Source organism: Ranitomeya variabilis, chromosome 6 (genome assembly GCF_051348905.1).
Source record: "Ranitomeya variabilis isolate aRanVar5 chromosome 6, aRanVar5.hap1, whole genome shotgun sequence".
Lineage (NCBI taxonomy): Eukaryota > Metazoa > Chordata > Amphibia > Anura > Dendrobatidae > Ranitomeya > Ranitomeya variabilis.
Window position 1 is genome coordinate 82,475,326 of NC_135237.1, and position 25,335 is coordinate 82,500,660.

Consider the following 25,335-nt stretch of genomic DNA (forward strand, 5'->3'; position numbering starts at 1 on the left):
CTGTTTTTTTCGGATGATTGGGAGTCCCATGTTAAGCAGGTCAGGATGGTGTTTCAGGTCCTGCGTGCCAATGCTTTATTTGTGAAGGGCTCAAAATGTCTTTTTGGAGTCCAGAAGGTCTCTTTTTTGGGTTTCATTTTTTCTCCTTCTGCTATTGAGATGGACCCAGTCAAGGTTCAGGGTATTCATGACTGGACTCAGCCTACATCTGTTAAGAGTCTTCAGAAGTTCTTGGGTTTTCCAAATTTTTACCATCGCTTCATCGCTAATTTTTCTGGTGTTGTTAAGCCATTGACGGATTTGACCAAGAAGGGTTCTGATGTTACTAATTGGTCTCCTGCGGCTGTGGAGGCCTTTCGGGAGCTGAAGCGCCGGTTTTCTTCGGCTCCGGTCTTATGTCAGCCAGACGTCTCCCTTCCTTTCCAGGTCGAGGTTGATGCTTCTGAGATTGGAGCGGGGGCTGTTTTGTCGCAGAGAAGCTCTGACGGCTCTGTGATGAAGCCATGTGCTTTCTTTTCAAGAAAGTTTTCGCCTGCCGAGCGGAATTATGATGTTGGTAGTCGGGAGTTGTTGGCTATGAAGTGGGCATTTGAGGAGTGGCGACATTGGCTCGAGGGAGCTAAGCATCGTGTGGTGGTCTTGACTGATCACAAAAATTTGATTTATCTCGAGTCAGCCAAGCGACTGAATCCTAGACAGGCTCGTTGGTCGTTGTTTTTCTCTCGTTTTGATTTCGTGGTCTCATACCTGCCTGGTTCGAAGAATGTGAAGGCTGATGCTCTTTCTAGGAGTTTTGTGCCTGACTATCCTGGTGATTCAGAGCCAGCTGGTATCCTCAGAGAAGGGGTGATTTTGTCTGCCATCTCCCCAGATTTGTGACGAGTGCTGCAGGAGTTTCAGGTGGATAGACCTGACCGTTGTCCACCGGAGAGACTGTTTGTCCCGGATAGATGGACCAGCAGAGTTATTTCCGAGGTTCATTCTTCGGTGTTGGCAGGCCATCCTGGGATTTTTGGTACCAGAGATTTGGTGGCTAGGTCCTTCTAGTGGCCTTCCTTGTCGCGGGATGTGCGTTCCTTTGTGCAGTCTTGTGGAATTTGTGCTCGGGCTAAGCCTTGCTGTTCTCGTGCCAGCGGCTTGTTGTTGCCTTTGCCTGTCCCGAAGAGGCCTTGGACGCACATTTCCATGGATTTTATTTCAGATCTCCCTGTCTCTCAGAGAATGTTGGTCATTTGGGTGGTGTGTGATCGTTTTTCTAAAATGGTCCATTTGGTGCCCTTGCCTAAGTTGCCTTCCTCCTCCGAGTTGGTTCCTCTGTTTTTTCAAAATGTGGTTCGTTTGCACGGGATCCCTGAAAATATTGTTTCCGACAGAGGATCCCAGTTTGTGTCTAGATTTTGGCGGACCTTTTGTGCTAAGATGGGCATTAATTTGTCTTTTTCGTCGGCCTTCCATCCTCAGACGAATGGCCAAACCGAGCGCACTAATCAGACTTTGGAAACCTATTTAAGATGTTTTGTTTCTGCTGATCAGGACGACTGGGTGACTTTTTTTGCCATTGGCCGAGTTTGCCCTTAATAATCGGGCTAGTTCTGCTACTTTGGTTTCGCCTTTTTTTTGTAATTCAGGGTTTCATCCTCGTTTTTCCTCGGGTCAGGTGGAGTCTTCTGACTGTCCTGGAGTGGATGTTGTGGTGGATAGGTTGCATCAGATTTGGAATCATGTGGTGGACAATTTGAAGCTGTCACAAGAGAAGGCTCAGCGCTTTGCCAACCGCCGTCGCTGTGTGGGTCCCCGACTTCGCGTTGGGTATTTGGTGTGGTTGTCTTCTCGCTTTGTTCCTATGAAGGTCTCCTGTCCTAAGTTTAAGCCTCGGTTTATCGGTCCTTATAAGATTTTGGAAGTCCTTAACCCTGTGTCATTTCGTTTGGACCTCCCGGCATCGTTTGCTATTCATAATGTGTTCCATCGGTCGTTGTTGCGGAGGTATGTGGTGCCTGTGGTTCCTTCGGTTGAGCCTGCTGCCCCTGTGCTGGTTGAGGGAGAATTGGAATACGTGGTGGAGAAGATCTTGGATTCTCGTATTTCTAGACAGAGGCTTCAGTATTTGGTTAAGTGGAAAGGCTATGGTCAGGAGGATAATTACTGGGTTGTCGCCTCTGATGTTCATGCAGCCGATTTGGTTCGTGCCTTCCATGTGGCTCACCCTGATCGCCCTGGGGGTTTTGATGAGGGTTCGGTGACCCCTCCTCAAGGGGGGGGGTACTGTTGTGAACTCCGTTTTCAGGCTCCCTCTTGTGGTCACAGATGGTATTGTGTGACTTTGGTTTTTTGGCTCCCCCTGGTGGTTTGGTTTATTATCCTGCGGGTCTGCTGGATCAGCTGCCTCGTTATTCACCAGGGAGGCTCCTATTTAGCTCTGCTTCACTTCCACTTGTTGCTGGCTGTCAATGTATTCAGTGCTATTCTGATTACTCCTGATTATCTCGTTTTCTGCCTCTTCAGGATAAGCTAAGTTCTGTTTGAATATTTTTTGCTCATCTGCCTGCAATATGATTTCTGTGTATGATGAGTCTAGTCCAGCTTGCTAACATGTGATTTCTTTTTGCTGGTAAGCTCTGGGGTACGGAGTTGCTTCCCCCGCACCGTTAGTTGGTGCGGGGGCTCGAGCAATCTCTGCGTGGATATTTTGAATAGGGTTTTTTATTGACCGCACAGTTTCCTTCCTATTTTCTGCTATCTAGTATTAGCGGGCCTCATTTGCTAAATCTGATTTCATCTCTGCGTTTGTGCTTTCCCCTTAACTCACCGTTAATATTTGTGGGGGGCTATTCTATATCTTTGGGGTCTTCCACTGAGGCAAGTGAGGACTTACTTTCCCTCCAGGAATAGTCAGTTTCTCAGGCCGTGACGAGACGTCTAGGATTTTTAGGTAACGTTCCACGGCTGCCTATAGTTGTTTGTGGATAGGATCAGGTTGCGGTCAATCTAGTTACCACTTCCCCAGAGCTAGTAGTCTGTTCAGTTACTTAGCTAGTCCGACCTGCGATCCTTGCCACTAGGATCATAACAGTACAAGCCACCTCCACTGACGTGTTTGCTGCACCAGAACTGATAGATCTTGTGATGAACCGACTTGTAGACTCCAATATTTTGCCTGGACATCCACCTCTTGCATTTTGAATAGATGGACGGGCTTCATTATGGTGCTTGAACTCTCTAGGTTCAAGTAACATTGTAATCCGATTTCTTATATTTTATTATAGTGCTTTGGAACAAAGCACTATATTGTAATCCGAACGTGGTTAACTTCTTCTTATTATTATAGTGTTTTGGAACAAAGCACTATACTGTAATCCAAACGTGGTTAACTTCTTATTATTATTATTGACTGCACCAAAAACTGCATTAAAAAAAGTATCAAAAACCGCACCAAAAAATGCACCAAAAACTGCACCAAAAACTGCATCAAAAACTGCATCAAAAACCGCACCAAAAACCTGCATCAAAAACCACACCAAAAACCCGCATCAAAACTGCACCAAAGCTGCATCAAAAACCTGTACCAAAAACTGCATCAAAAACGCACCAAAAACTGCATCAAAAACCTACACCAAAAACTGCACCAAAACAGCACCAAAAACTGCATCAAAACCTGCATCAAAAACTGGTGCAGTTTTGATGTGGTTTTTGATGCTGTTTTTTATGCAGTTTTTGGTGCAGGTTTTTAGTGCGGTTTTTGATGCAGATTTTGATGCAGTTTTTGGTGCGTTTTTTAATGCTGTTTAAGGCTATGTGCTCACGTTGCGGATTAGGCTTAGGAATTTCTGGTGCAGATTCTGTCTCTCCTGGCAGAAAACGCACCTGCAGTTTTTTGTGCGGTTCCGCAGCATTTTTTTGTGCGTTTTTGCTGCGGTTTTCTTGCGGATTTGCTGCATTTTTTACCCCTGCGGTTTTCTATAATGGAATGGGTACAAAAACGCTGCAGATTCACAAAAAATAAGTGACATGCTACTTCTTTTAAACCGCAGCGTTTCCGCAGCGGATTTTCCGCAAAGTGTGCACAGCATTTTTTTTCTCTCATTGATTTACATTGTACTGTAAATCAATTGCGGATCTGTAGCGTTTCTGCACTGCAAAAAACGCTGCGGATCCGCAGAGAATCCGCAAAGTGTGCACATACCCTTAGATGCTGTTTTTGATGCAGTTTTTGGTGCAGGTTTTTGGTGCGGTTTTTGATGCAGGTTTTTGGTGCAGTTTTTGGTGCAGTTTTGATGCATTTTTGATGCATTTTTGATGCGGTTTTTGATGCAGTTTTGATGCAGTTTTGATGCGGTTTTTGATGCATTTTTTATGCATTTTTTATGCGGTTTTTGATGCATTTTTGATGCGGTTTTTGATGCGGTTTTTGATGCAGTTTTTGGTGCAGTTTTTGGTGCAGTTTTAGGGTATGTGCACACGTTGTGGATTTGCTGCGGATCCGCAGCGTTTTTTGAGGTGCAGAAACGCTGCAGATCCACAATTGATTTACAATACAATGTAAATCAATGAGAAAAAAAAATGCTGTGCTCACTTTGCAGAAAATCCGCTGCGGAAACGCTGCGGTTTAAAAGAAGTGGCATGTCACTTCTTTTTTGTGAATCTGCAGCGTTTTTGTACCCACTCCATTATAGAAAACCGCAGGGGTAAAAACCGCAGCAAATCCGCAAGAAAACCGCAGCAAAAACGCACAAAAAAACGTTGCGGAACAAAAAACTGCAGGTGCGTTTTCTACCAGGAGAGGCAGAAATTCCTATGCCTAATCCACAACGTGTGCACATAGCCTTATGCAGTTTTTGGTGTAGTTATGATGCAGTTTTTGATGCAGTTTAAATGCAGTTTTTGCGCAGTTTTGATGCAGTTTTTGGAAATAAATAAACGGAAAATGTGCATGATTTGAATGGAAACATGCATTGAAAAACGGATTCGGAGGCCGGATTCATCATTTCACATCTCAGTTTCATACGTTTTTGCCAGATCCGTCGCTGTGCATTTTTTCGCCGGACAGAAAAAACGTTCCTCTGTATGTATTTTCCATCCGGCGGAAACAGCTTTTGTGACTGATCAAAAAACGGATGAAACATGTGGCCATCAGGCGCAATCTGGCGCTAATACAACTCTATGAGAAAAAATCGGATCTGGTGGAAAAAAACTGATCCGGCGGAAAAAACGGATCCTGCAAATGTGCTCGCAGGATGCGTTTTTTTACCCATAGACTTGTACTAGCGACGGATCGCGACGGATGGCCACACGTCGCGTCCGTCGTGCAACGGATCCGTCGTGTTTTGGCGGACCGTCAGCACTAAAAAACGTTCAAGTGAACTTTTTTTGTCCATCACGTCCGTCATTTTCTATCACGCATGCGTGGACGAAACTCCGCCCCCTCCTCCCCGGACTTCAGAATGGGCAGCGGATGCGTTGAAAAACTGCATCCGCTGCCTACGTCGTGCACAAATTTCACAACATGTGTCGGTACATCAGCCCAACGCATAGCGACGGACCGGTACCAACGCAAGTATGAAAGAGGCCTTAAAGAGAGTTGAATTTATAAAAAGAATATAAAAAAAAGGCGTGGCCTCCCACGCAATTTTCTGCGCCAGAGGGGGAATGACTTAGTGTCCCCCTATATTTTATAGCCAGAAGGGCTACATAGACAGCTGCGGGCTGATACTCATAGCCTAGAGAGGGGCCATGGATATTGCCCCCCCCGGCTGCAAATACCAGTCCGCAGCCGCCCCGGAAATGGCGCCAATTCCGGCACTTCGCCCCTCTCTTCCCACTCCCGTGTAGCGGTGGGATATGGTGTAATAAGGGGTTAATGTCACCTTGCTATCGTAAGGTGACATTAAGCCGTGTTAATAATGGAGACGCCTATCCATTATTAAGCCAATACTAGTAAAGGGTTAATAAAACACACACACATTAGGAAAAAAGTATTTTAATTTTCTTCATTTCACCATACTTACCATACTTCAGCGCCTGCAAAAAACGTAAAATAATAAACCGTATGCTACCTGTCCGCTGTAGTCCAATTAATAACGAGTGTCCCACGACGATCTCCCCTATTCACTGTGTTCCAAATTATTATGCAAATTGGATTTAAGTGTCATAAAGATTTAATGGTTTTGTTTTTCAAATAAACTCGTGGATGGCATTGTGTCTCAGGGCTCAATGGATCACTGAAATCAATCTTAAACACATGTGATAATTGGTTTTCCAGGTGATTCTAATTAAAGGAAAACTACTTAAAAATGATGTTCCACATTATTAAGCAGGTTACAGTTTTCAAGTAACATGGGAAAGAAAAAGGATCTATCTGCTGCTGAAAAGCATCAAATAGTGCAATGCCTTGGTGAAGGGATGAAAACATTAGATATTTCCCGAAAACTTAAGCGTGATCATCATACTGTTAAGAGATTTCTGGCTGTATCTCAGCACAGATGTGTTGTGCTGCTAAAGGCATAATGAGGAAGATTTCTGCCAGGCAAGTTCATCGAATTAAGAGAGCAGCTGCTAAAAAGCCATTGCAAAGCAGCAAACATATATTTGAAGCTGCTGGTGCCTCTGGAGTCCCTCGAACCTCAAGGTGTAGGCTCCTTCAAAGGCTTGCTGTGGTGCATAAACCTACTATTCGGCCACCCTTAGTGTTCACAAGCAGAAACGGTTGCAGTGGGCCCAGACATACATGAAGACTAATTTCCAAACAGTCTTGTTTACTGATAAGTGTTGAGCAACCCTGGATGGTCCAAATGGATGGAGTAGTGGATAGTTGGTGGATGGCCACCATGTCCCAACAAGGCTGCAACGTCAGCAAGGAGGCGGAGGAGTCATGTTTTGGGCCAGAATCATGGAGAAACAGCTGGTAGGGCCATTTAAAGTTCCTGAAAGTGTGAAAATGACCTCTGAAAAGTATATAGAGTTTCTGACTGACAACTTTCCTCCGTGGCATAAAAAGCAGAAACGTGCCTTCAGGAGCAAAATCATCTTCATGCATGACAATGCACCATCTCATGCTGCAAAGAATACCTCTGAGTCATTGGCTGCTATGGGCATAAAAGGAGATAAACTCATGGTGTGGCCACCATCTTCCCCTGACCACAACCCTATAGAGAACCTTTGGAGTATCATCAAGCAAAAGATCTCTGAGGGTGGGAGGCAGTTCACATCAAAACAGCAGCTCTGGGAGGCTATTCTGACTTCATGCAAAGAGATACAAGCAGAAACTCTCCAAAAACTTACAAGTTCAACGGATACAAGAATTGTGAAGATGATATCAAAGAAGGGTTCCTATGTGAACACGTAACTTGGCCTGTTAGGATGTTTTGGAGTCAAATAGCTTTTTTGTTCAGTGAATGTGACCTCCTAATGCTGCAAATTCCACAAATGAGCATTTTCAGTTCTTTAAAACATATCAAATGTTTAGAAATTCTACTGTGCCTAATAATTTGGAACAGTGCATTGTGGGGTTTTATTCATTTTGGAGATTATACTGTTATTATTGGGAGGTTTCTTCAATAATATTTGATGTATACTCTAACGGGTGATTACTTTTATTAGACTGACTGTCATTTGCACCGACCATTTAGGAAAATCCGATAAAAATGTAATTTGCATAATAATTTGGAACATAGTGTAGAACAGTGACATCGGGTGATGTCACTGCTCTATAGGACCTTCAGTGACACACTGACAGGAGACAATGGCTCCTGCAGTGCATCACTAAACTACAGTAACCTCTGAGTCTCACTTTATGGCAATTGCTGCATGGGAAAATTTACAGTGGCAGAGGAATTCAGTGCGGAAGGATACCTTCCTCCTGTTATTGTGTTCCTGGAGCCCCTGGAGAGCGGTCGCATCAGCTGATGCTGCCGTTCTCCACTGGAGATCGTCGTGGGACGCTCGTGGATTTCTGCAGACAGGGAGTATATTGTTTGTTTGTTATTTTAATCTTTTTTACAGATGACACTGGCTTCGGGGATCAAAATGACAAGTAATGGTGAGTATGTAATCTATGTTTAATGTACTGTATGTCTGTATGTATTGTATGTAATGTATAAATGTATTGTATGTAGTATGTATGTAGCATGTTGTATGTATGTAGTATGTATGTAGTATGCATGTATGTATGTAGTATGTATGTAGTATGTATGTATGTAGTATGTATGTAGCATGTTGTATGTATGTAGTATGTATGTAGTATGCATGTATGTAGTATGTATGTAGCATGTAGTATGTATGTAGTATGTATGTATTATGTATGTAATATTGTAGTATGTATGTATGTATTATGTAGTATGCATGTAGTATGTATGTAGTACGTATGTAGTATGTATGTAGTACGTAGTATGTATGTAGTATGTATGTAGTATGTTGTATGTATGTAGTATGTATGTAGTATGCATGTATGTAGTATGTATGTAGCATGTAGTATGTATGTAGTATGTATGTATTATGTATGTAGTATTGTAGTATGTATGTATGTAGTATGTAGTATGCATGTAGTATGTATGTAGTATGTATGTAGTACGTATGTAGTATGTATGTAGTACGTAGTATGTATGTAGTATGTATGTAGCATGTAGTATGTATGTAGTATGTATGTATGTAGTATGTATGTATGTAGTATGTATGTGGTATGTATGTATGTAGTATGTATGTAGTATGTATGTATGTAGTATGTAGTATTTTATTTTATTTTTTTTACATTCAACACATTAGCCGGATGATGGGACTACTACTGTCCCATCATTGGCTAATGTGTCAATCACTGTCACTGTAGCAGGCATCATCCGATGGGACTTGTAGTCCCATCGGACAATGCCTGCACACATGCACGGAGCCCCGGCAGCCCGCACAGAGCCCCGGCAGGCAGCACAGAGCCCCGGCAGGCAGCACAGAGCCCCAGCAGGCCCGCACATAGCCCCGGCAGCCCACACAGAGCCCCGGCAGGCCCACACAGAGCCCCGGCAGGCCCACACAGAGCCCCGGCAGGCCCACACAGAGCCTCGGCAGGCCCGCACAGAGCCCCGGCAGCCCACACATAGCCCCGGCAGGCAGCACAGAGCTCCGGCAGGCCCGCACAGAGCCCCGGCAGCCCGCACGTAGCCCCGGCAGGCAGCACAGAGCCCCGGCAGCCCGCACATATCCCCGAGACGCCCGTACAGATCCCCGGCAGGCCTGCACTGACCCCGCCTGCACAGACAGACACGCACAGTGTCCGCCCACGCACCGTCCACACTCTTCCCCCCTCCAGAACAGGATGTAGAAGCACAGAAAGGGCTTATTTACATTCCGATATTTGTGTCCCATTGACTTGCATTGGTATCGGGTATCGGTATCGGCGATATCCCATATTTTTGGGATATCGGCCGATCCAATCCGATACCGATACTTCTGGATATCGGAAGGTATCGCTCAACACTAGTCATTTCATAACTGAACCTGACTACTTTTGAAATTATGAAAAACAGTGTTATCAGAAGGCAACATGTAAAATAAAATCTAAGGTACACAGTGTTTTCAACAATTTCAGTAGAAAGCTGCCAAGGAAAGAGTCTTGCTGAAATTAATCTGAAAACAAAATGAGGCAGACCTTACAACGCTTGAATAACAAATTACAATTGCTATAGCAGTGTGCATGACTCACTGGCTTTTATATTTTCAGCTTTTAAACAATTTATTTACATAAAAGCAATCAAAGCGTAGAAAATTATTCATCTTTAAGCTCAACTCACGCTCTCCCTCTTTCATATTCTGCCTACTCATGGGGGTGATAGAAAGATTTAATGAGTCAATACAGCCATCATAAAGTTTTTGAATCAACTCCTTGTAAAATCACAGCACAAATTTCTTACTTTTCTGATGCTTTTTTTTGTCCATTGAATGCAATCACCGTTCTAATGGCTGTCAAGACTTCTTCTGCAACTGCCCCTGCCTTTGCATAAGCATTTATCTCTTTAGTTGTATATGATGTAGCAATCTGGAAAAAAAAGATAATAACATTGTAGAGCCAATGATCAATACTTAGATGTTCTGAATTTTACAAACCTTCAAAGAAGAAAGAGGGTACAATGTGGCACTAGGTGGTAGCCATGGCCGAGGTACTCATGCTACATGCCCCGGAACACTACTTGAAAGTAAGGGTCCAGGCTGGGTGTGTGGACTTTGGCTGTAGTGGTGATATGCCCTTGCAAATCGCATGATGCGGTTGACTTCTTCTGGCCAGGACCAGATGTTGTACAGTTCAATGAGGGAGACCACCACTCAAAAATAAACTGTCTTTTACTGAATAATAAAGGGGAAGAATGCTCAGTATAGCGGATATTGGGGGTATAAATAACTTCATGGACATTTCTCTTAAAACATAGAACATCTTAATACAAATTCTCTCTTTCCTGCCTAGACTCATTAAATCCTGCACCAGTTAGTTCCTCTGCCCTCATCACAACCTCGCACAGTATTTCGGGAGCTTCCTTCATCCCTAATAATGGCACTTCAGTCCAGTAGGTGAGAGTTTCGTTCTTCAATTCACAATACTGCATTCTTTTTCCACTATGGCTGTCACTTAGTTTCTCTGCTTGACAACGCCCGTAGATTACTGCTTGGGGTACTGTCTTTGTCTTTATATTCCCTGTTCTGATTTGTTCCATTACCTCTGTGACTTGCAAACTCAGAACTGTCCCGCTAGCCTTCCTGCCCAAGATCCCATCTCCGGCGAATCACTAACTCCTTCTATCACTTTTCCTGCTCTCTATTCTGCATCATGCTTTTTTTGTTGCACTTGTCTCCCCTCACTTCAGGCACACCCACTTCATGCAGCGCTGCTGACTAGTCAGACCATATGTCCGCTTCTGTTGCAGGCTAGACCCTATCTGCCATCCTAACAGGACACTCTCTCTGTCCATTCACTTTAGTCCCTATGACTTTGGGCTTGCCCCAACTGCTAACCCTAACTGTCCCTAGTACCTGTCTGTGGCTGGGCAGGGCACAACTCTATTGCTAATAACACACATCACTAAACACATTGCACATCTAAATACATTGCAGCAATACACTTCTCTCGGGGGTGGGGGGTGGAATGTGGGCAACATCTCCACTTCCTTACATTGCACCACCTTATAGGAGGGATCAACCTGAAGCATACCAAGCATAATCAGGAAACAAAAGAGAAAGAAGTATGACAGAAGGGCAAGGAACCTTAAGAATTGTCATAAACCAGTCATTTCAAATGGCCTGCCCAGAAATTGAGCAGGGCTGTTAGTTTAATAAGTACTTACCCTTGTGGCGGCTGCACAGTCTGTTCATTCGCAATTGTGAATACAAACTTTTCTCTTCCTATTTTTCCTATGCAGAAATGGTCTAGTGTATATTTCAATTGTCAGTTCCGTAGCAATGTGTATGCGATTGTTTGTAGCTATCCTAGGATCTACTTTGTTAAGACAACTAAAGAACTCTGATAGAGGATGCAGCATTCGAACATCGCTACGGTAAAAAAAGATCTTGCAAAAGATTACTCACCAATCCTCCTTAATGAGGTATTTATATTGGACTTCGTCCTCTTCTTCACGAGGATTTTTAGCACCTCCCAATCACAGATCATCTCACTTCTCTCCATTAATACTGTCATGATTTCTTCTTTTGGTGTGGTGAATGGAAGCTCAGCTCTCCAATTTGGGGCAGAAGTATGCTGAGCTATCCATATAGCATATAGCATACGGATAGGACACAGCTGGAGTGAGGAATAGATTCTGACTACGCTCTCTGCAAAAAATGATGTGTGCGTCCTCTGCAACCCATATCTGTGGTACTACTGTGCTAAAAGCCACTGTGGGTCCTCTGTACTCCCCTGCCTTTGTGAGTACTGTTCCTTTAAGCGGCTGTGTGTATTAGTAGTCTGAGAAATAAATTATTGGCATCAGCCGTCTCATTGCCATTTAATAGGTCAAAGAAATAATATTTCAGGAATGATGTTTGTTTTCTAGTCGTTTCACATCAGCTGTCTTGTTGCCATTTCTAGAGCCAAAATTTTTCTGGACTGGGGTGTGTTTTTTTAGAAGTCTGAGAATTAAAAAAATGGCATCAGCTGTCTAGTTGCCATTAGTAGGCCAGAAGAATAATTTTTCAGGACCTCTGTGTCTTTTCTAGTAATGTTGCAAATAAACAAATCTATGGGAAATGTGGAAACCTGCTTTGTGCATGAAATTTGTTATCAACTTCTGTGGGATGAATGTGGAAACATACTCTGTGGAGGAAATTTTTAACAGGACTGCTGGTAACAAGCCTTGCTGCAGGCCGCCAGTTCATTGTATGCTACTGGAGCAGACATTTTGGAGCTGTGGAGGTACTGTTAAACTCTAAATGCTATTCATTTACTTCCTATTTTGCCATGATTGCTATGGTGGCTGAACCCCTTTAAGTCATTTCACTATCTATATTTTTTGCAGGGCAATTGTCTTGCTCTTACCCCCATTTTTCTTCCATTTGCCATCCACTTGCCCTTACTCTGACTATCTTACAGCCATTTTACAGCACTGAAGTTCAGGTACCCATTGACTAATATGGGGTTCAGTGTCAGAGGTCAAGTTTGGGGTTCGAACCTTTTAACGAAGTTTGGCCAATTACAGCGAACCTGAGCATCCCTTCCTCCCATACACAGTAATGCAGTAACCTTGTTGGCTACTGGCATTACAGTGATAGGAAGGCAACATCGCATCATTGGGTCAATCTAGGACCCGGGGACCCGATGCTTGACACACTGACCTCTGAAATCATAGGATAAAATGAATATTCACTGTTCCTCCTGCCCATATCTCGGCGCCAAAAGATGGGTGGGGAAGCAGTGAATATTCACTAAGCATTTACACCTGCTTAACTGGAAGATAAGTTATTTAAAAATAAATAAACACATACAAAAGTCTTTTTTTTTTTTTTTCAAAAAAGTCCCGCACAGGTCTGACGTAGTCCAAGGCACCGTGATCACCGCTCTGACCTCCTCAGCATATAAAGCCTCATTCACAGAATGAAGCTTGATATGCTGTAGCAGCCGCTGTTGGTTCTCATGCTGAGGATAACGAGAGAGTCGGCCACTGTGATGGACGGTGACATCAGGAAGGTTACTGCCGGTCACATATGCTGTGAGGTTTCCATTTCGCTGCCATACCCTCCACATTGAGGTGTAGCCCATAACTACAGAGCCTGTAGCCAACAGAGAAGTCGGCCCAGTTCTCCATGAACCAAACGTTTCCTGCACCAATTTCTAAGCCACTTATTTATCTCCCTAAGTTCCCGCTATCTTTCTAGTAACGATAGTGGCATTGGCAGGATTTCCGAAAACACCGCCTTAGAGGTCCTGGACTTCTGCTTCTCTTCCAGTTCCCTTTAATCATTTTTAATTACCTTCCTTCTCCCTCTATGACCTTTGTCATTGGTACCGATGTGTACCATGACTGCTTAGTATTTTTCAGCCCCACCCAGCAATCTGTCTATCCAATCCTCAATATGTTATACCCAAGCAGCCATCAGACAACACACTGTTCGGCATTAACGATCTCAGCGGTAGATGACCCTTTCAGCCTACTTATTAAGTACCCTATCCCTAGCCTCTGTCTGGTTTTTTCTGCACTCTTATTTTCCTCCTTCCTACAGCAGTCGTTTTCCTGGTTGCTGCAAGCAACGTCCTGATGTAGTAATCCTAGTCCTGGACCTGCATTCCTAATATCAGCCAAATGTGAATATTTACTAGGTTGTGCCAGATCAGAACTGAGCTCCATGGCACTTTTTTTCCCTACCCCTTATTGTAACTGTCACCCAGCTACGTAGTTCTGGTTCCTGATATTCCCCAACTGCATATCACTGGTCCCAGCCAGCACATGCTCAGTGAGCGCTAAACTCTCCAGGTTTGCAATGCTCCTTAGTGTTGTAAGCTGCACATTTAGATCCATTATCTGGGCTTCCAAACATGTAACATGTTGACATTGAGTGCAGATACATTCACCCTCAAATGGCAGATCAAGGCATGCATACATCTCACAAGATGCACACCTGGTAGCATTGTCCATGGAGCACATATTAAATGGGGATAAACAATACAGATAAAAGCAGAGAAAACAATGGAAAGCTAGTAAGGAAAACACCAAACTCTGCTTTTGTGCTCTCTAAAACTGAGAAAAAGCTTTTAAAAAAAATTGTAGGCTACCATTTCTCAGCCATACAATGTTACGTGGTCTAAGAACATTTATGTGATCTCTAAAACTGAAAAAAATTGTTTTAAAAATTTTGTAGGCTTCCATTTCTCAGCCATACAGTGTTTTGTGGTCAATAGGTGCAGGAGTGGTCCATTGCTGGGGTGCCATGCCTCGCAATGGCGCCGTGCAGCTACACATGGAGTTTTCTTCTGGACCTCACCCGTTCCAGGGTTGAGTGGCTTTCGGCTGCTCCACCCGTTCTGCATCGGACCGCGCCCGTCCTTCTGGGATCCACTGCAAGGGGTGAGGCTTTCTTTTCTTCCATTGTGCAAACCATGGGTGGGCACTACTCACCGGGGCATGCATCTCCATCCCAGACCGCTGACTCTGCCCAATGGAATTTCGCGCCACCTCCAGGTCAGGACATCCACGAAAGGTGGGGTTGGAATTGTCCTCAGTCTCTGCACCATTTTCTGCCATATTCAGAGTTGCCATCTTTGTCACATTCAAGGCTCATTGTTTTGTCACATCCAAGGTGTTGTCCCATTCCGGGCATCTCCACATTGCAAGGTTACTGGATCCTGCCATACTATGCCAAGTGAAACAGAGGCCAGGGGGGTAGCCATGGCTGAGAGTGGTAGTGCTTGCACACTCTGGCCCTCCGTCACATAAATACGTTGTCCCTTCTGTTGTGTGTTGGATGGCTCACTAACTTGCACATCCAAGCCCTCTTCAGTCTGTTGGGGGTTTCTTTTCCTAAATATCATGCAAAGACAGGCAGAGTCCAAATCCAGTTTTAAACGAATAACTTTACTCAGGTCTTGTCTTAGCTCATCCAGGTTAATCACAGGTACAACACAGAATCCTTCACACATCATAACCTTTCCATTCCCTGTGTAATCCCGTACACCCCCAGGAATATCGCAGGGTTGTACCGTCATCTCCGGTACTGCAGCGTTCTGTCTTCCCAGCCTAAATTCCTTCAGGAGTTCCCTGCCCGTTTTTCCCCAGGACACTTAGGCATCTTCCTACATAGTTTACTGCAACCATGATGAAGCTGCCCTGTATTCCTTCGTTTCCCAAATGACAGTTGCTCCTAGATCCTGGACGAGCTGAGAACATACACTGCTTAAAAAGATAAAGGGAACACTAAAATCCCACATCCTAGATATCGCTGAATTAAATATTCCAGTTGTTAATCTTTATTCATTACATAGTGGAATGTGTTGAGAACAACAAAACCTAAAATTGATCAACATAAATCACAACTTATATCTCACCGAGGAGTTGGAATGATGCTCAAAATCAAAGTGGAAAATGAAGTTGCAGGCTTTCAGTGGAAATGCCTCAAGACAAGGAAATGATGCTCAGTAGTGTGTGTGGCCTCCATGTACCTGTATAATCTCCCTACAATGCCTGGGCATGCTCCTGATGATGCGGCGGATTGTCTCCTGAGGGATCTCCGTCCAAACCTGGACTAAAGCATTCACCAACTCCTTGACAGTCTGTGGTGCAACGTGACGTTGGTGGATGGTGAGAGACATGATGTCCTAGATGTGTTCAATCGGATTCAGGTCTGGGGAAAGGCAAGCCAGTCCATAGCTTCAATGCCTTTATCTTGAAGGAACTGCTGACACACTTCAGCCACATGAGGTCTGGCATTGTCCTGCATTAGGAGGAACCCAGGGCCAACCGCACCAGCATATGGTCTCACAAGGGGTCTGAGGATATAATCTCAGTACCTAATAGCAGTCAGACTACCTCTGGCGAGCACATGGAAGGCTGTGCGGCCCTCCAAAGAAATGCCACCACACACCATTACTGACCCACTGCCAAACCGGTCATGCTGAAGGATGTTGCAGGCAGCAGATTGCTCTCCATGGCATCAGCAAACTCTGTCATGTCTGTCATATGTGCTCAGTGTGAACCTGCTTTCATCTGTGAAGAGCACAGGGTACCAGTGGTGGATTTGCCTATCCTGGTGTTATGTGACAAATGCCAAGCGTCCTGCACAGTGTTGAGCTGTGAGCACGACCCCCATCTGTGGATGTCGGGCAATCAGACCATCCTCATGGAGACGGTTTCTAACCATTTGTGCAGACACATGCACATTTGTGGCCTGCAGGAGGTCATTTTGCAGGGCTCTGGCAGTTCTCCTCCTGTTCCTCCTTGCACAAAGGCTGGGGTAGTGGTCCTGCTGCTGGGTTGTTGCCCTCCTATGGCCCGTTCCACATCTCCTGGTAGCGCCTTCAGCCACTGGACACTACGCTGACAGACATAGCAAACCTTCTTGCCACAGCTCACATTGATGTGCCATCCTGGATGAGCTGCACTACCTGAGCCACTTGTGTGGATTGTAGAGTTCGTCTCATGCTACCATGAGCGTGAAAGCACCACCAACATTCAAAAGTGACCAAAACATCAGCCAGATAGCATTAGTACTGAGATGTGGTCAGTGATCCCCACCTGCAGAACCACTCTTTTATTGTGTCTTGATAATTGCCAATAATTTCCATCTGTTGTCTATTCAATTTGCACAACAGCATGTGAAATTGATTGTCAAACAGTGTTGCTTCCTAAGTGGACAGTTTGATTTCACAGAAGTTTGATTTACTTGGAGTTATATTCTGTTATTTAAGTGTTCCCTTTATTTTTTTGAGCAGAGTATATATATATATATATATATATATATATATATATATATATATATATATATATATATATGAGATGAACAGAAAAAACAAAGCTCGCAGGCGGCACTGTCTTGCTAAATGCCGGCTTTTCAGTGGGGATTACAGACGTGTATCCTACTTAGCCACTCAAAGGGAAAACTTTCAGGTGCTCCATCATGAAAAATAGTCTTTTAATTAGAACATCCAATTAGAAAAAGCAATGAGGGCACTCACCAGTTTCCAAAAGTGATTCCTTTATTTACGAAACAACATCCAGAGGGCCGTTGTGGCCGGGGGAAAGAGAGGGGGCCTCAGCCCGTGTGAGCAGAGGAGATGGACGACGGCCGTTTCGCACCTGGTTGTGCTTCTACGGGTCGAATTGTGTATGAAACCGGCAGCGGATATAGTGTGCCCAACCGACACACCCCCCCACACTAGGTTCCACCCACAAAACACTACAATGCAATGAACACATATTAAAAACATTTGTTTAAAAACAAGAGAGCTAATACATAGGTTTATAGAATATACATGCAAAACGCGAGGGAACCTATTTTTCCAAGACACTGTTGGACAAATGATCCGTACGGAACACACTGACACCACAAACATCTCATCTATCTGGCTGGGCGAAACAACGCCCTCTATAGGAAAATGGACATGTCGACTCTGTCATTGAAGCCGAGGGGACCCATTGCATTGCTGCGCAGGATCCACCTGGCTTCACTCCTCAACAGAAGATTGTCCAAATCTCCCCCCTGTGCCGGTAAAGTCACCCTTTCAATGCCAGCGAAGGTAAGGCAATCTACCTTACCCCCATGCACTTCTCTCATATGTGCGATAAACCGCGGGACACCCTTCCCAGACGCTACGGATCTACAATGTTCCCGAAATCGCACGTACATAGGACGGATGGTCTTACCAATATAAAAAAATCTGCAAGTGCAAAATAATACATAAACAACGTGATCGGTTTTACATGTAATGAAATCTTTAACAACGTGTGACACCGCCCCTATTCTAATACAACGGTCGGTCAAATGTTGCTGGCAACACGAACAGTGGCCACACTTAAAGTTCCCCCTAGGAGACACCCCTTTTAACCAATTAGTATTAGGTTTAGTTATACGGTTCTTTACCAATTTATCCCGCAATCTTATACTCCTCCTGTTCGCTATTAGGGGACCTCTGGCTGCCACCTCTATCAACTCTTTATCTCTCTCTAAAAGATGCCAATTCTTTTTTATGGCCAACCTTATCTGTTGGTCCATACTGCTGAATTTAAAACAGAAATTAAACCTCCTTTTATCCTGCTTTTGAGGGGATGGAAATCTGGTACCCGATTGTGTGGTTCTTTCATTACATACCCTATCTAGGGCTGAAGTTAATAATTTCTCCGGGTAACCTCTCTCCCCAAAACGATCTCTCATCTCTCCAGTCTGTCGAAGAAAGCCTTCCTCTGTATTATTAATTCTGCTGACTCTTAGGAACTGGCTATATGGCAACGCCCGTTTTGTATGTACAGGATGGTAACTTTCGTAGTGCATCAAGGTGTTAGCTGACACCGGCTTGCGATACAGTGAAGTGCAAACCCTTCCTTCTTTGACTTCTACAAGCACGTCCAAGAACTCCAAACGTTCTCCTCCAAATACGGACGTAAAAGTCATATTTAAATCATTAGTACAATTTAGATGCATCACAAAGTCCTGAAACATTGCCTGTGACCCGTCCCAAATTAGGACTATATCATCCACAAAACGACGAAAATATTTAATGTGCTGCAAGAAACCATTGTCCTCCGAATACACATATCTTTCCTCAAAAGCTCCCAGGAACAAGTTCGCGAAAGTGCATGCTACCGGGGTCCCCATCGCAGTACCCTCCCGTTGTAGGTACCAATCATCCAGGAATGTAAAGCAGTTGTGGGTCAACACAAAATTCAATCCTTCACAGATAAAATTAATGAAGTTTTCACTTTTATCGGTAGTGTTCAAAATAGATCTAATAATGTCCACTCCTACCAACTGGGGGATCCTGGTATATAGGCTCTCCACGTCGATAGACGCTAATGAGAAGCCTTCTTGCCAGTCAAAATCCCGTATACTTTCCAGAAAAGAGTTGGTATCCTTTAAATAGGAAGGAATGTGTTTCAACATTGGGCGCAGCAACCAATCAATATACTGGGACAGGGGCTCAGTGAGCGACCCTATCCCAGATACGATCGGGCGTCCCGGTGGAGAGGTAGTGGACTTGTGAATTTTAGGGATATGGTACCAATGGGGTCTGGTGGGGAACCCCGGTAGCAACTTTTCTGCCTTTTTCTGCGAAATTGTTCCCAATTCCACAAATTTCCTCAGATAGGAAGTTAATTCACTTTTAAATTTTTGCAGAGGGTTCCTGGGTAATAAACTATACACCGTCTTGTCGGATAATTGTCTTTTGGCTTCATTAATATAATAATCCTTGGGGATCAGCACTATTTTGCCCCCCTTATCAGCCGCCCGGACGACAGTGTCTTCCCAGGACATAATTTCCTGCAGCACCCTTTCCTCTCCTGCCGTGATGTTATTGGCAGCTTTATGGTATAGTAAAGCTTCCACATCCTTTATGACTTGGGACTCAAATAAATCGACCATGTTACCTGGGGAGACCATAGGCATAAATTTAGAGGAGACTCCTCCTCTAAAGGGTACCACATTTCCAACCCCTTCAATGTCATATCGATTCACATCTTCTGTTAAACCTAATAGTAAATCAGCATCTTCTCTCATATCAGTAAGTGCCCCTGTACCTGCCATGAATCCCAGGGGACCAATTTTACAGGGAACCTCACCCTCTGATATATTATTTGTGATATTTTTATTTGAAAAATTTTTAAAAAGATGGATCTTTCTGATAGACTTAAATAGGTCGATTTTAAATTCAGTCAGATCAAATGGTTCTGGCATGCTATAATTCAAACCTTTAGATAATAAAGACAAATGGGTCGGTGTTAATACGTGTTCAGTCAAATTTAACACTGTCTCTTCTACTGGAATTTTTAATACTTCCGTGTCCATGCAACATGTCTCCGTTTCCGTTGTCTGCGCTGATCCATTCCGCTGTTTCTTTCTTCCTCTACCCCTTCGGGTCTTTCTCCTAAAGGGGTGGATCCCGCTGCTATTTCTGTATCACCGCTAAACAGACCATCCAAAGAACCGGCCGCTGTACCTGTGCTGTCACTAAGACTGGATTCAGACTCCGTTGTTAAATAGTCCTTATAGCGGTTTTTCCCATTCAAAACAGATTTCTTTCTCCAATTACTGGCAAATCTTTTTCTACCGTTATCATTATGTTGTATATTCCATGAGAAGATTCTGCCGGTATCAAAGTCAGTTTTGTCACGTATATATTTGTCCCTTTTTCTCTGTTTGATATTGGCTTGTATTGGTATTAATTTACTTTCCAATTTCTTATGGCACATTGTCCACTGATTTTCTGTGAGTCTCGTTTTCAATTCCTCTTGTGCTTTAACGAGCTCTGCGTTTACCATATCATAGTTCTGTAAATTGGTTTTTAATACCAACGCCACTAAATCTTGGGAACATTTCAGCATAATTTTTTCCCACTCGTTACGGAATCCTGCATTATCACCATGCTGGGAGATTTATTTCCAAACTCTTAATCCCCGTGGGACTCTCCCACTGTCGCAATAAGACTTTAAAGACTTATTCGTCCAGAAAAGTTTAACTTCTCTTTCAGCCAAATTGCACATTTTATATTCCAACGCCTTTGTGCTCAAAGATCGAATCTCGTCCACCTGCTCACACTCTCTAAAGTAGTTGTCTACATCCACCCGGCCTGCTTGCAAACCCACTCTGGGAATCATGGCTGTAGGCATTTGTTTAAAAACAAGAGAGCTAATACATAGGTTTATAGAATATACATGCAAAACGCGAGGGAACCTATTTTTCCAAGACACTGTTGGACAAATGATCCGTACGGAACACACTGACACCACAAACATCTCATCTATCTGGCTGGGCGAAACAACGCCCTCTATAGGAAAATGGACATGTCGACTCTGTCATTGAAGCCGAGGGGACCCATTGCATTGCTGCGCAGGATCCACCTGGCTTCACTCCTCAACAGAAGATTGTCCAAATCTCCCCCCTGTGCCGGTAAAGTCACCCTTTCAATGCCAGCGAAGGTAAGGCAATCTACCTTACCCCCATGCACTTCTCTCATGTGTGCGATAAACCGCGGGACACCCTTCCCAGACGCTACGGATCTACAATGTTTGCATGTATATTCTATAAACCTATGTATTAGCTCTCTTGTTTTTAAACAAATGTTTTTAATATGTGTTCATTGCATTGTAGTGTTTTGTGGGTGGAACCTAGTGTGGGGGGGTGTGTCGGTTGGGCACACTATATCCGCTGCCGGTTTCATACACAATTCGACCCGTAGAAGCACAACCAGGTGCGAAACGGCCGTCGTCCATCTCCTCTGCTCACACGGGCTGAGGCCCCCTCTCTTTCCCCCGGCCACAACGGCCCTCTGGATGTTGTTTCGTAAATAAAGGAATCACTTTTGGAAACTGGTGAGTGCCCTCATTGCTTTTTCTAATTGGATGTTCATATATATATATATATATATATATATATATATATATATATATATATATATATATATATATATATATATACATATACAGCACAGACCAAAAGTTTTGACACACCTCCTCATTTAAAGATTTTTCTGTATTTCCATGACTATGAAAATTGTACATTCGCACTGAAGGCATCAAAACTATGAATTAATAGATGTGGAATTATATACTTAGAAAAAAAGTGTGAAACAACTGAAATTATGTTTTATATTCTAGGTTCTTCAAAGTAGCCACCTTTTGCTTTGATGACTGCTTTACACACTCTTGGCATTCTCATGATGAGCTTCAAAAGGTAGTCACCGGAATGGTTTTCACTTCACAGGTGTGCCAGGTTTAATAAGTGGGATTTCTTGCCTTATACAGTAAATGGGGTTGGGACCATCAGTTGTGTTGTGCAGAAGTCTGGTGGATACACAGCTGATAGTCCTACTGAATAGACTGTTAGAATTTGTATTATGGCAAGAAAGTATAATGTTACAGGGTATATACACTAGATTCCTTGATAGGGTGTTGATCCAGGGAACTAGTCTGATTGCTGTATGTGGAGTCGGGAAGGAATTTTTTTCCCCAAGGTGGAGCTTACTCTTTGCCACATGCGTTTTTTTTGCCTTCCTCTGGATCAACATGTTAGGGCATGTTAGGTTAGGCTATGGGTTGAACTAGATGGACTTAAAGTCTTCCTTCAACCTTAATAACTATGTAACTATGTAAGAAAAAAAAAGCTAAGTAAAGAAAAAGAGTGGCCATCATTACTTAAAGAAATGAAGGTCAGTCAGTCCGAAAAATTGGGCAAACTTTGAAATTGTCCCCAAGTGCAGAGGCAAAAACCATCAAGCGCTACAAAGAAACTGGCTCACATGAGGACCGCCCCAGGAAAGGAAGACCAAGAGTCACCTCTGCTTCTGAGGATAAGTTTATACGAGTCACCAGCCTCAGAAATCGCAGGTTAGCAGCATTTCAGATTAGAGACCAGGTCAATGCCACACAGAGTTCTAGCAGCAGACATATCTCTACAACAACTGTTAAGAGGAGACTTTGTGCAGCAGGCTTTCATGGTAAAATAGTTGCTAGGAAACCACTGCTAAGGACAGGCAACAAGCAGAAGAGACTTGTTTGGGCTAAAGAACACAAGGAATGGACATTAGACTAGTGGAAATCTGTGCTTTGTTCTGATGAGTCCATATTTGAGATCTTTGGTTCCAATCACCGTGTCTTTGTGCGACGCTGAAAAGGTGAACGGATGGACTCTACATGCCTGGTTCCCACCGTGAAGCATGGAGGAGGAGGTGTGATGGTATAGGGGTGCTTTGCTGGTGACACCGTTGGGGATTTATTCAAAATTGAAGGCATACTGAACCAGCATGGCTACCACAGCATCTTGCATCGCTATGCTATTCCATTCGGTTTGCGTTTAGTTGGACCATCATTTATTTTTCAACAGGACAATGACCTCAAACACACCTCCAGGCTGTGTAAGGGCTATTTGACTAAGAAGGAGAGTGATGGGGTGCTACGCCAGATGACCTGGCCTCCACAGTCACCAGACCTGAACCCAATCGAGATGGTTTGGGGTGAGCTACACGCAGAGTGAAGGCAAAAGGGCCAACAAGTGCTAAGCATCTCTGGGAACTCCTTCAAGATTGTTGGAAGACCATTCCCAGTGACTACCTCTTGAAACTCAACAAAAGAATGCCAAGAGTGTGCAATATGCAAATTGCCTCTTCTGAGAAAAGGAGGACTTAACTCTATAGCGCCACCTGTTGGAAGTAGCGATCCTACAAGTCACAATCAACCCTTTAACGAGTCGTGCAATATGACTTAGGATAAAAGCCAAATCAGTATCTCAATTCGCAGACACGGTATTTCGGGCTGTTAGCCCTCATCAGTGCGAAGCATAAGAACTGATTTGGCTAGGTGAGAGGCTCTGGACTGGGGTCTAAGGGGTAACGTTTCTCCTTATGGAGAGTGACATACCAGCTGGCTTTTCAAGGTAAGGAGGCTTATTCGCCGTGCAATGCTCCTCTGGGAAATTAAATATGCAAATTGCCTCTTCTGGGAAAAAGAGGACTTAAGAGTGTGCAAAGCAGTCATCAAAGGAAAAGGTGGCTACTTTGAAGAACCTAGAATATAAGGCAAAATTTCAGTTGTTTCACACTTTTTTGTTAAGTATATAATTCCACGTGTGTTAAGTCATAGTTTTGATGCCTTCAGTGTGAAAATACAATTTTCATAGTCATGAAAATACAGAAAAATCTTTAAATGAGAAGGTGTGTCCAAACTTTTGGTCTGTACTGTATATTATACATCATTGCAGCATTATGATACAAGGCATTATACAACATACATATGTATATATTAGACATTCAAGAACCTAGGAGCAGGTGCAGGGTATAAGCTGTCCTCTGTAACCCCTTGCACCAGCATGTGCACAAGAAGATCAGAAATGCCCTTACCAATGCACTTACTGGCATTTTCTACTTAACGACTAACATGTGAACAAGTGTTTGAGGCCAGGGGCGTTACATTTTCCTGACTGCACATTGGGTGAACATTGTGGAGGCTGGGACCAAGTCACACCCTGGCACGCCAAGGACTGCTTGCCCTACGTCTATCAGTGTTTCCTCCATCTCCAACACCAATTCCTGCACCCCCTCTTGCTCCTTGTCATCCTCCTACTCCAATGTGCTATCTCAGTGCAAGTCATCCACATCAGCCATAAGCTGGAAGCTTTAAAGCACTGCCTCAGCAGAGGGCAAAAGGCTCTGCTGAAGCTAATTAGTCTATGAGACAAACCACACACATGGCAGAATTACTTAAAGGAATATCAGACCATACAGATCTGTGGTTTTTGCCGCTGAACCTCCAAACAGGCAGCGTAATGTGTGCTAAAGGGTGTAACCTGGTTGCGGTGGTGAAGCTTGGCAAGCTCACACACGTACCATGTTTGGCACATGTGCTCAACTTGGTAGTTAAGCAGTTTCTGAAACCCTACCAAATTTAAAAGAGCTTCTGGTGAAGGTACGTCAAGACAGCGCCCATTTCCGCAAGTTGGCTACAGCTGCCACAGCTCTGGCAGTGCTACAGCAGTGCATGTAAGTGCCAGCTCACCAACTGGTGTGCAACATCACTATGTGCTGGAACGCCACACTGCACATGCTAGCAAGGCTTTGTAAGCAGAAGAGGCCAGTGATTGAGTACTGGCTCCAACACTCCCTTCGTTATTCTAATCAGCCTCCACACATAACAACTGAAGTGTGGGCATGGAAGTCTGACATTTGTGTGGTTCTCCAAGACTTTGACTGGAGGGTCTCAACTTGGCTTCATCTTATAGGACCAACTACCCCACCTGAGGCACGCACAGAGAGAAGGCAACTGCAAGCCTAGGAAGATGACAGTCCCTTCAGGTACAAGGCCAGTTGACCAGAGGCTCACAACTTGGCTTCATCTTCCAGTGCCAACTACCCCACCTGTGGCGCACACACAGAGATAAGGCAACTGCTAGCTTAGGAAGATGACAGTCCCTTCAGGTACAGGGCCAGTTGATCAGAGGGTCACAACCTTGTTTCTCTGAACATCTCCATGGAGCCAGGTGACCGATTGGTCCCATTCCTGACTGTCACAAAAATATCCATGGATCTGTGATTTTCAATGGAGCAGATCTGTATTCTTCCAGCCAGGGCCGAGGTCCCCTAAGCTGGCATCCTGTAGAATGAGAAATCTGTGTCCCTCATGATGGAACCATGATGTTTTGGCTGCTGTATTGTCTCTGTTCCTTTGGATGTCTGGATGT

General features: G+C 44.0%; 1 protein-coding gene across 3 annotated transcripts in view; it reads right to left on the reverse strand.

The window, feature by feature from the left end:
- LOC143781839 (ATP-dependent translocase ABCB1-like) overlaps positions 1-25,335 on the reverse strand; it is a 576,903-nt gene that overhangs the window by 333,264 nt on the left and 218,304 nt on the right. For all 3 annotated transcript variants that reach the window (XM_077268724.1, XM_077268723.1, XM_077268725.1), the window contains one exon: positions 9,894-10,018. In XM_077268724.1, coding sequence (XP_077124839.1) covers positions 9,894-10,018 — 125 coding nt within the window. The remainder of the gene's footprint in view (positions 1-9,893; positions 10,019-25,335) is intronic.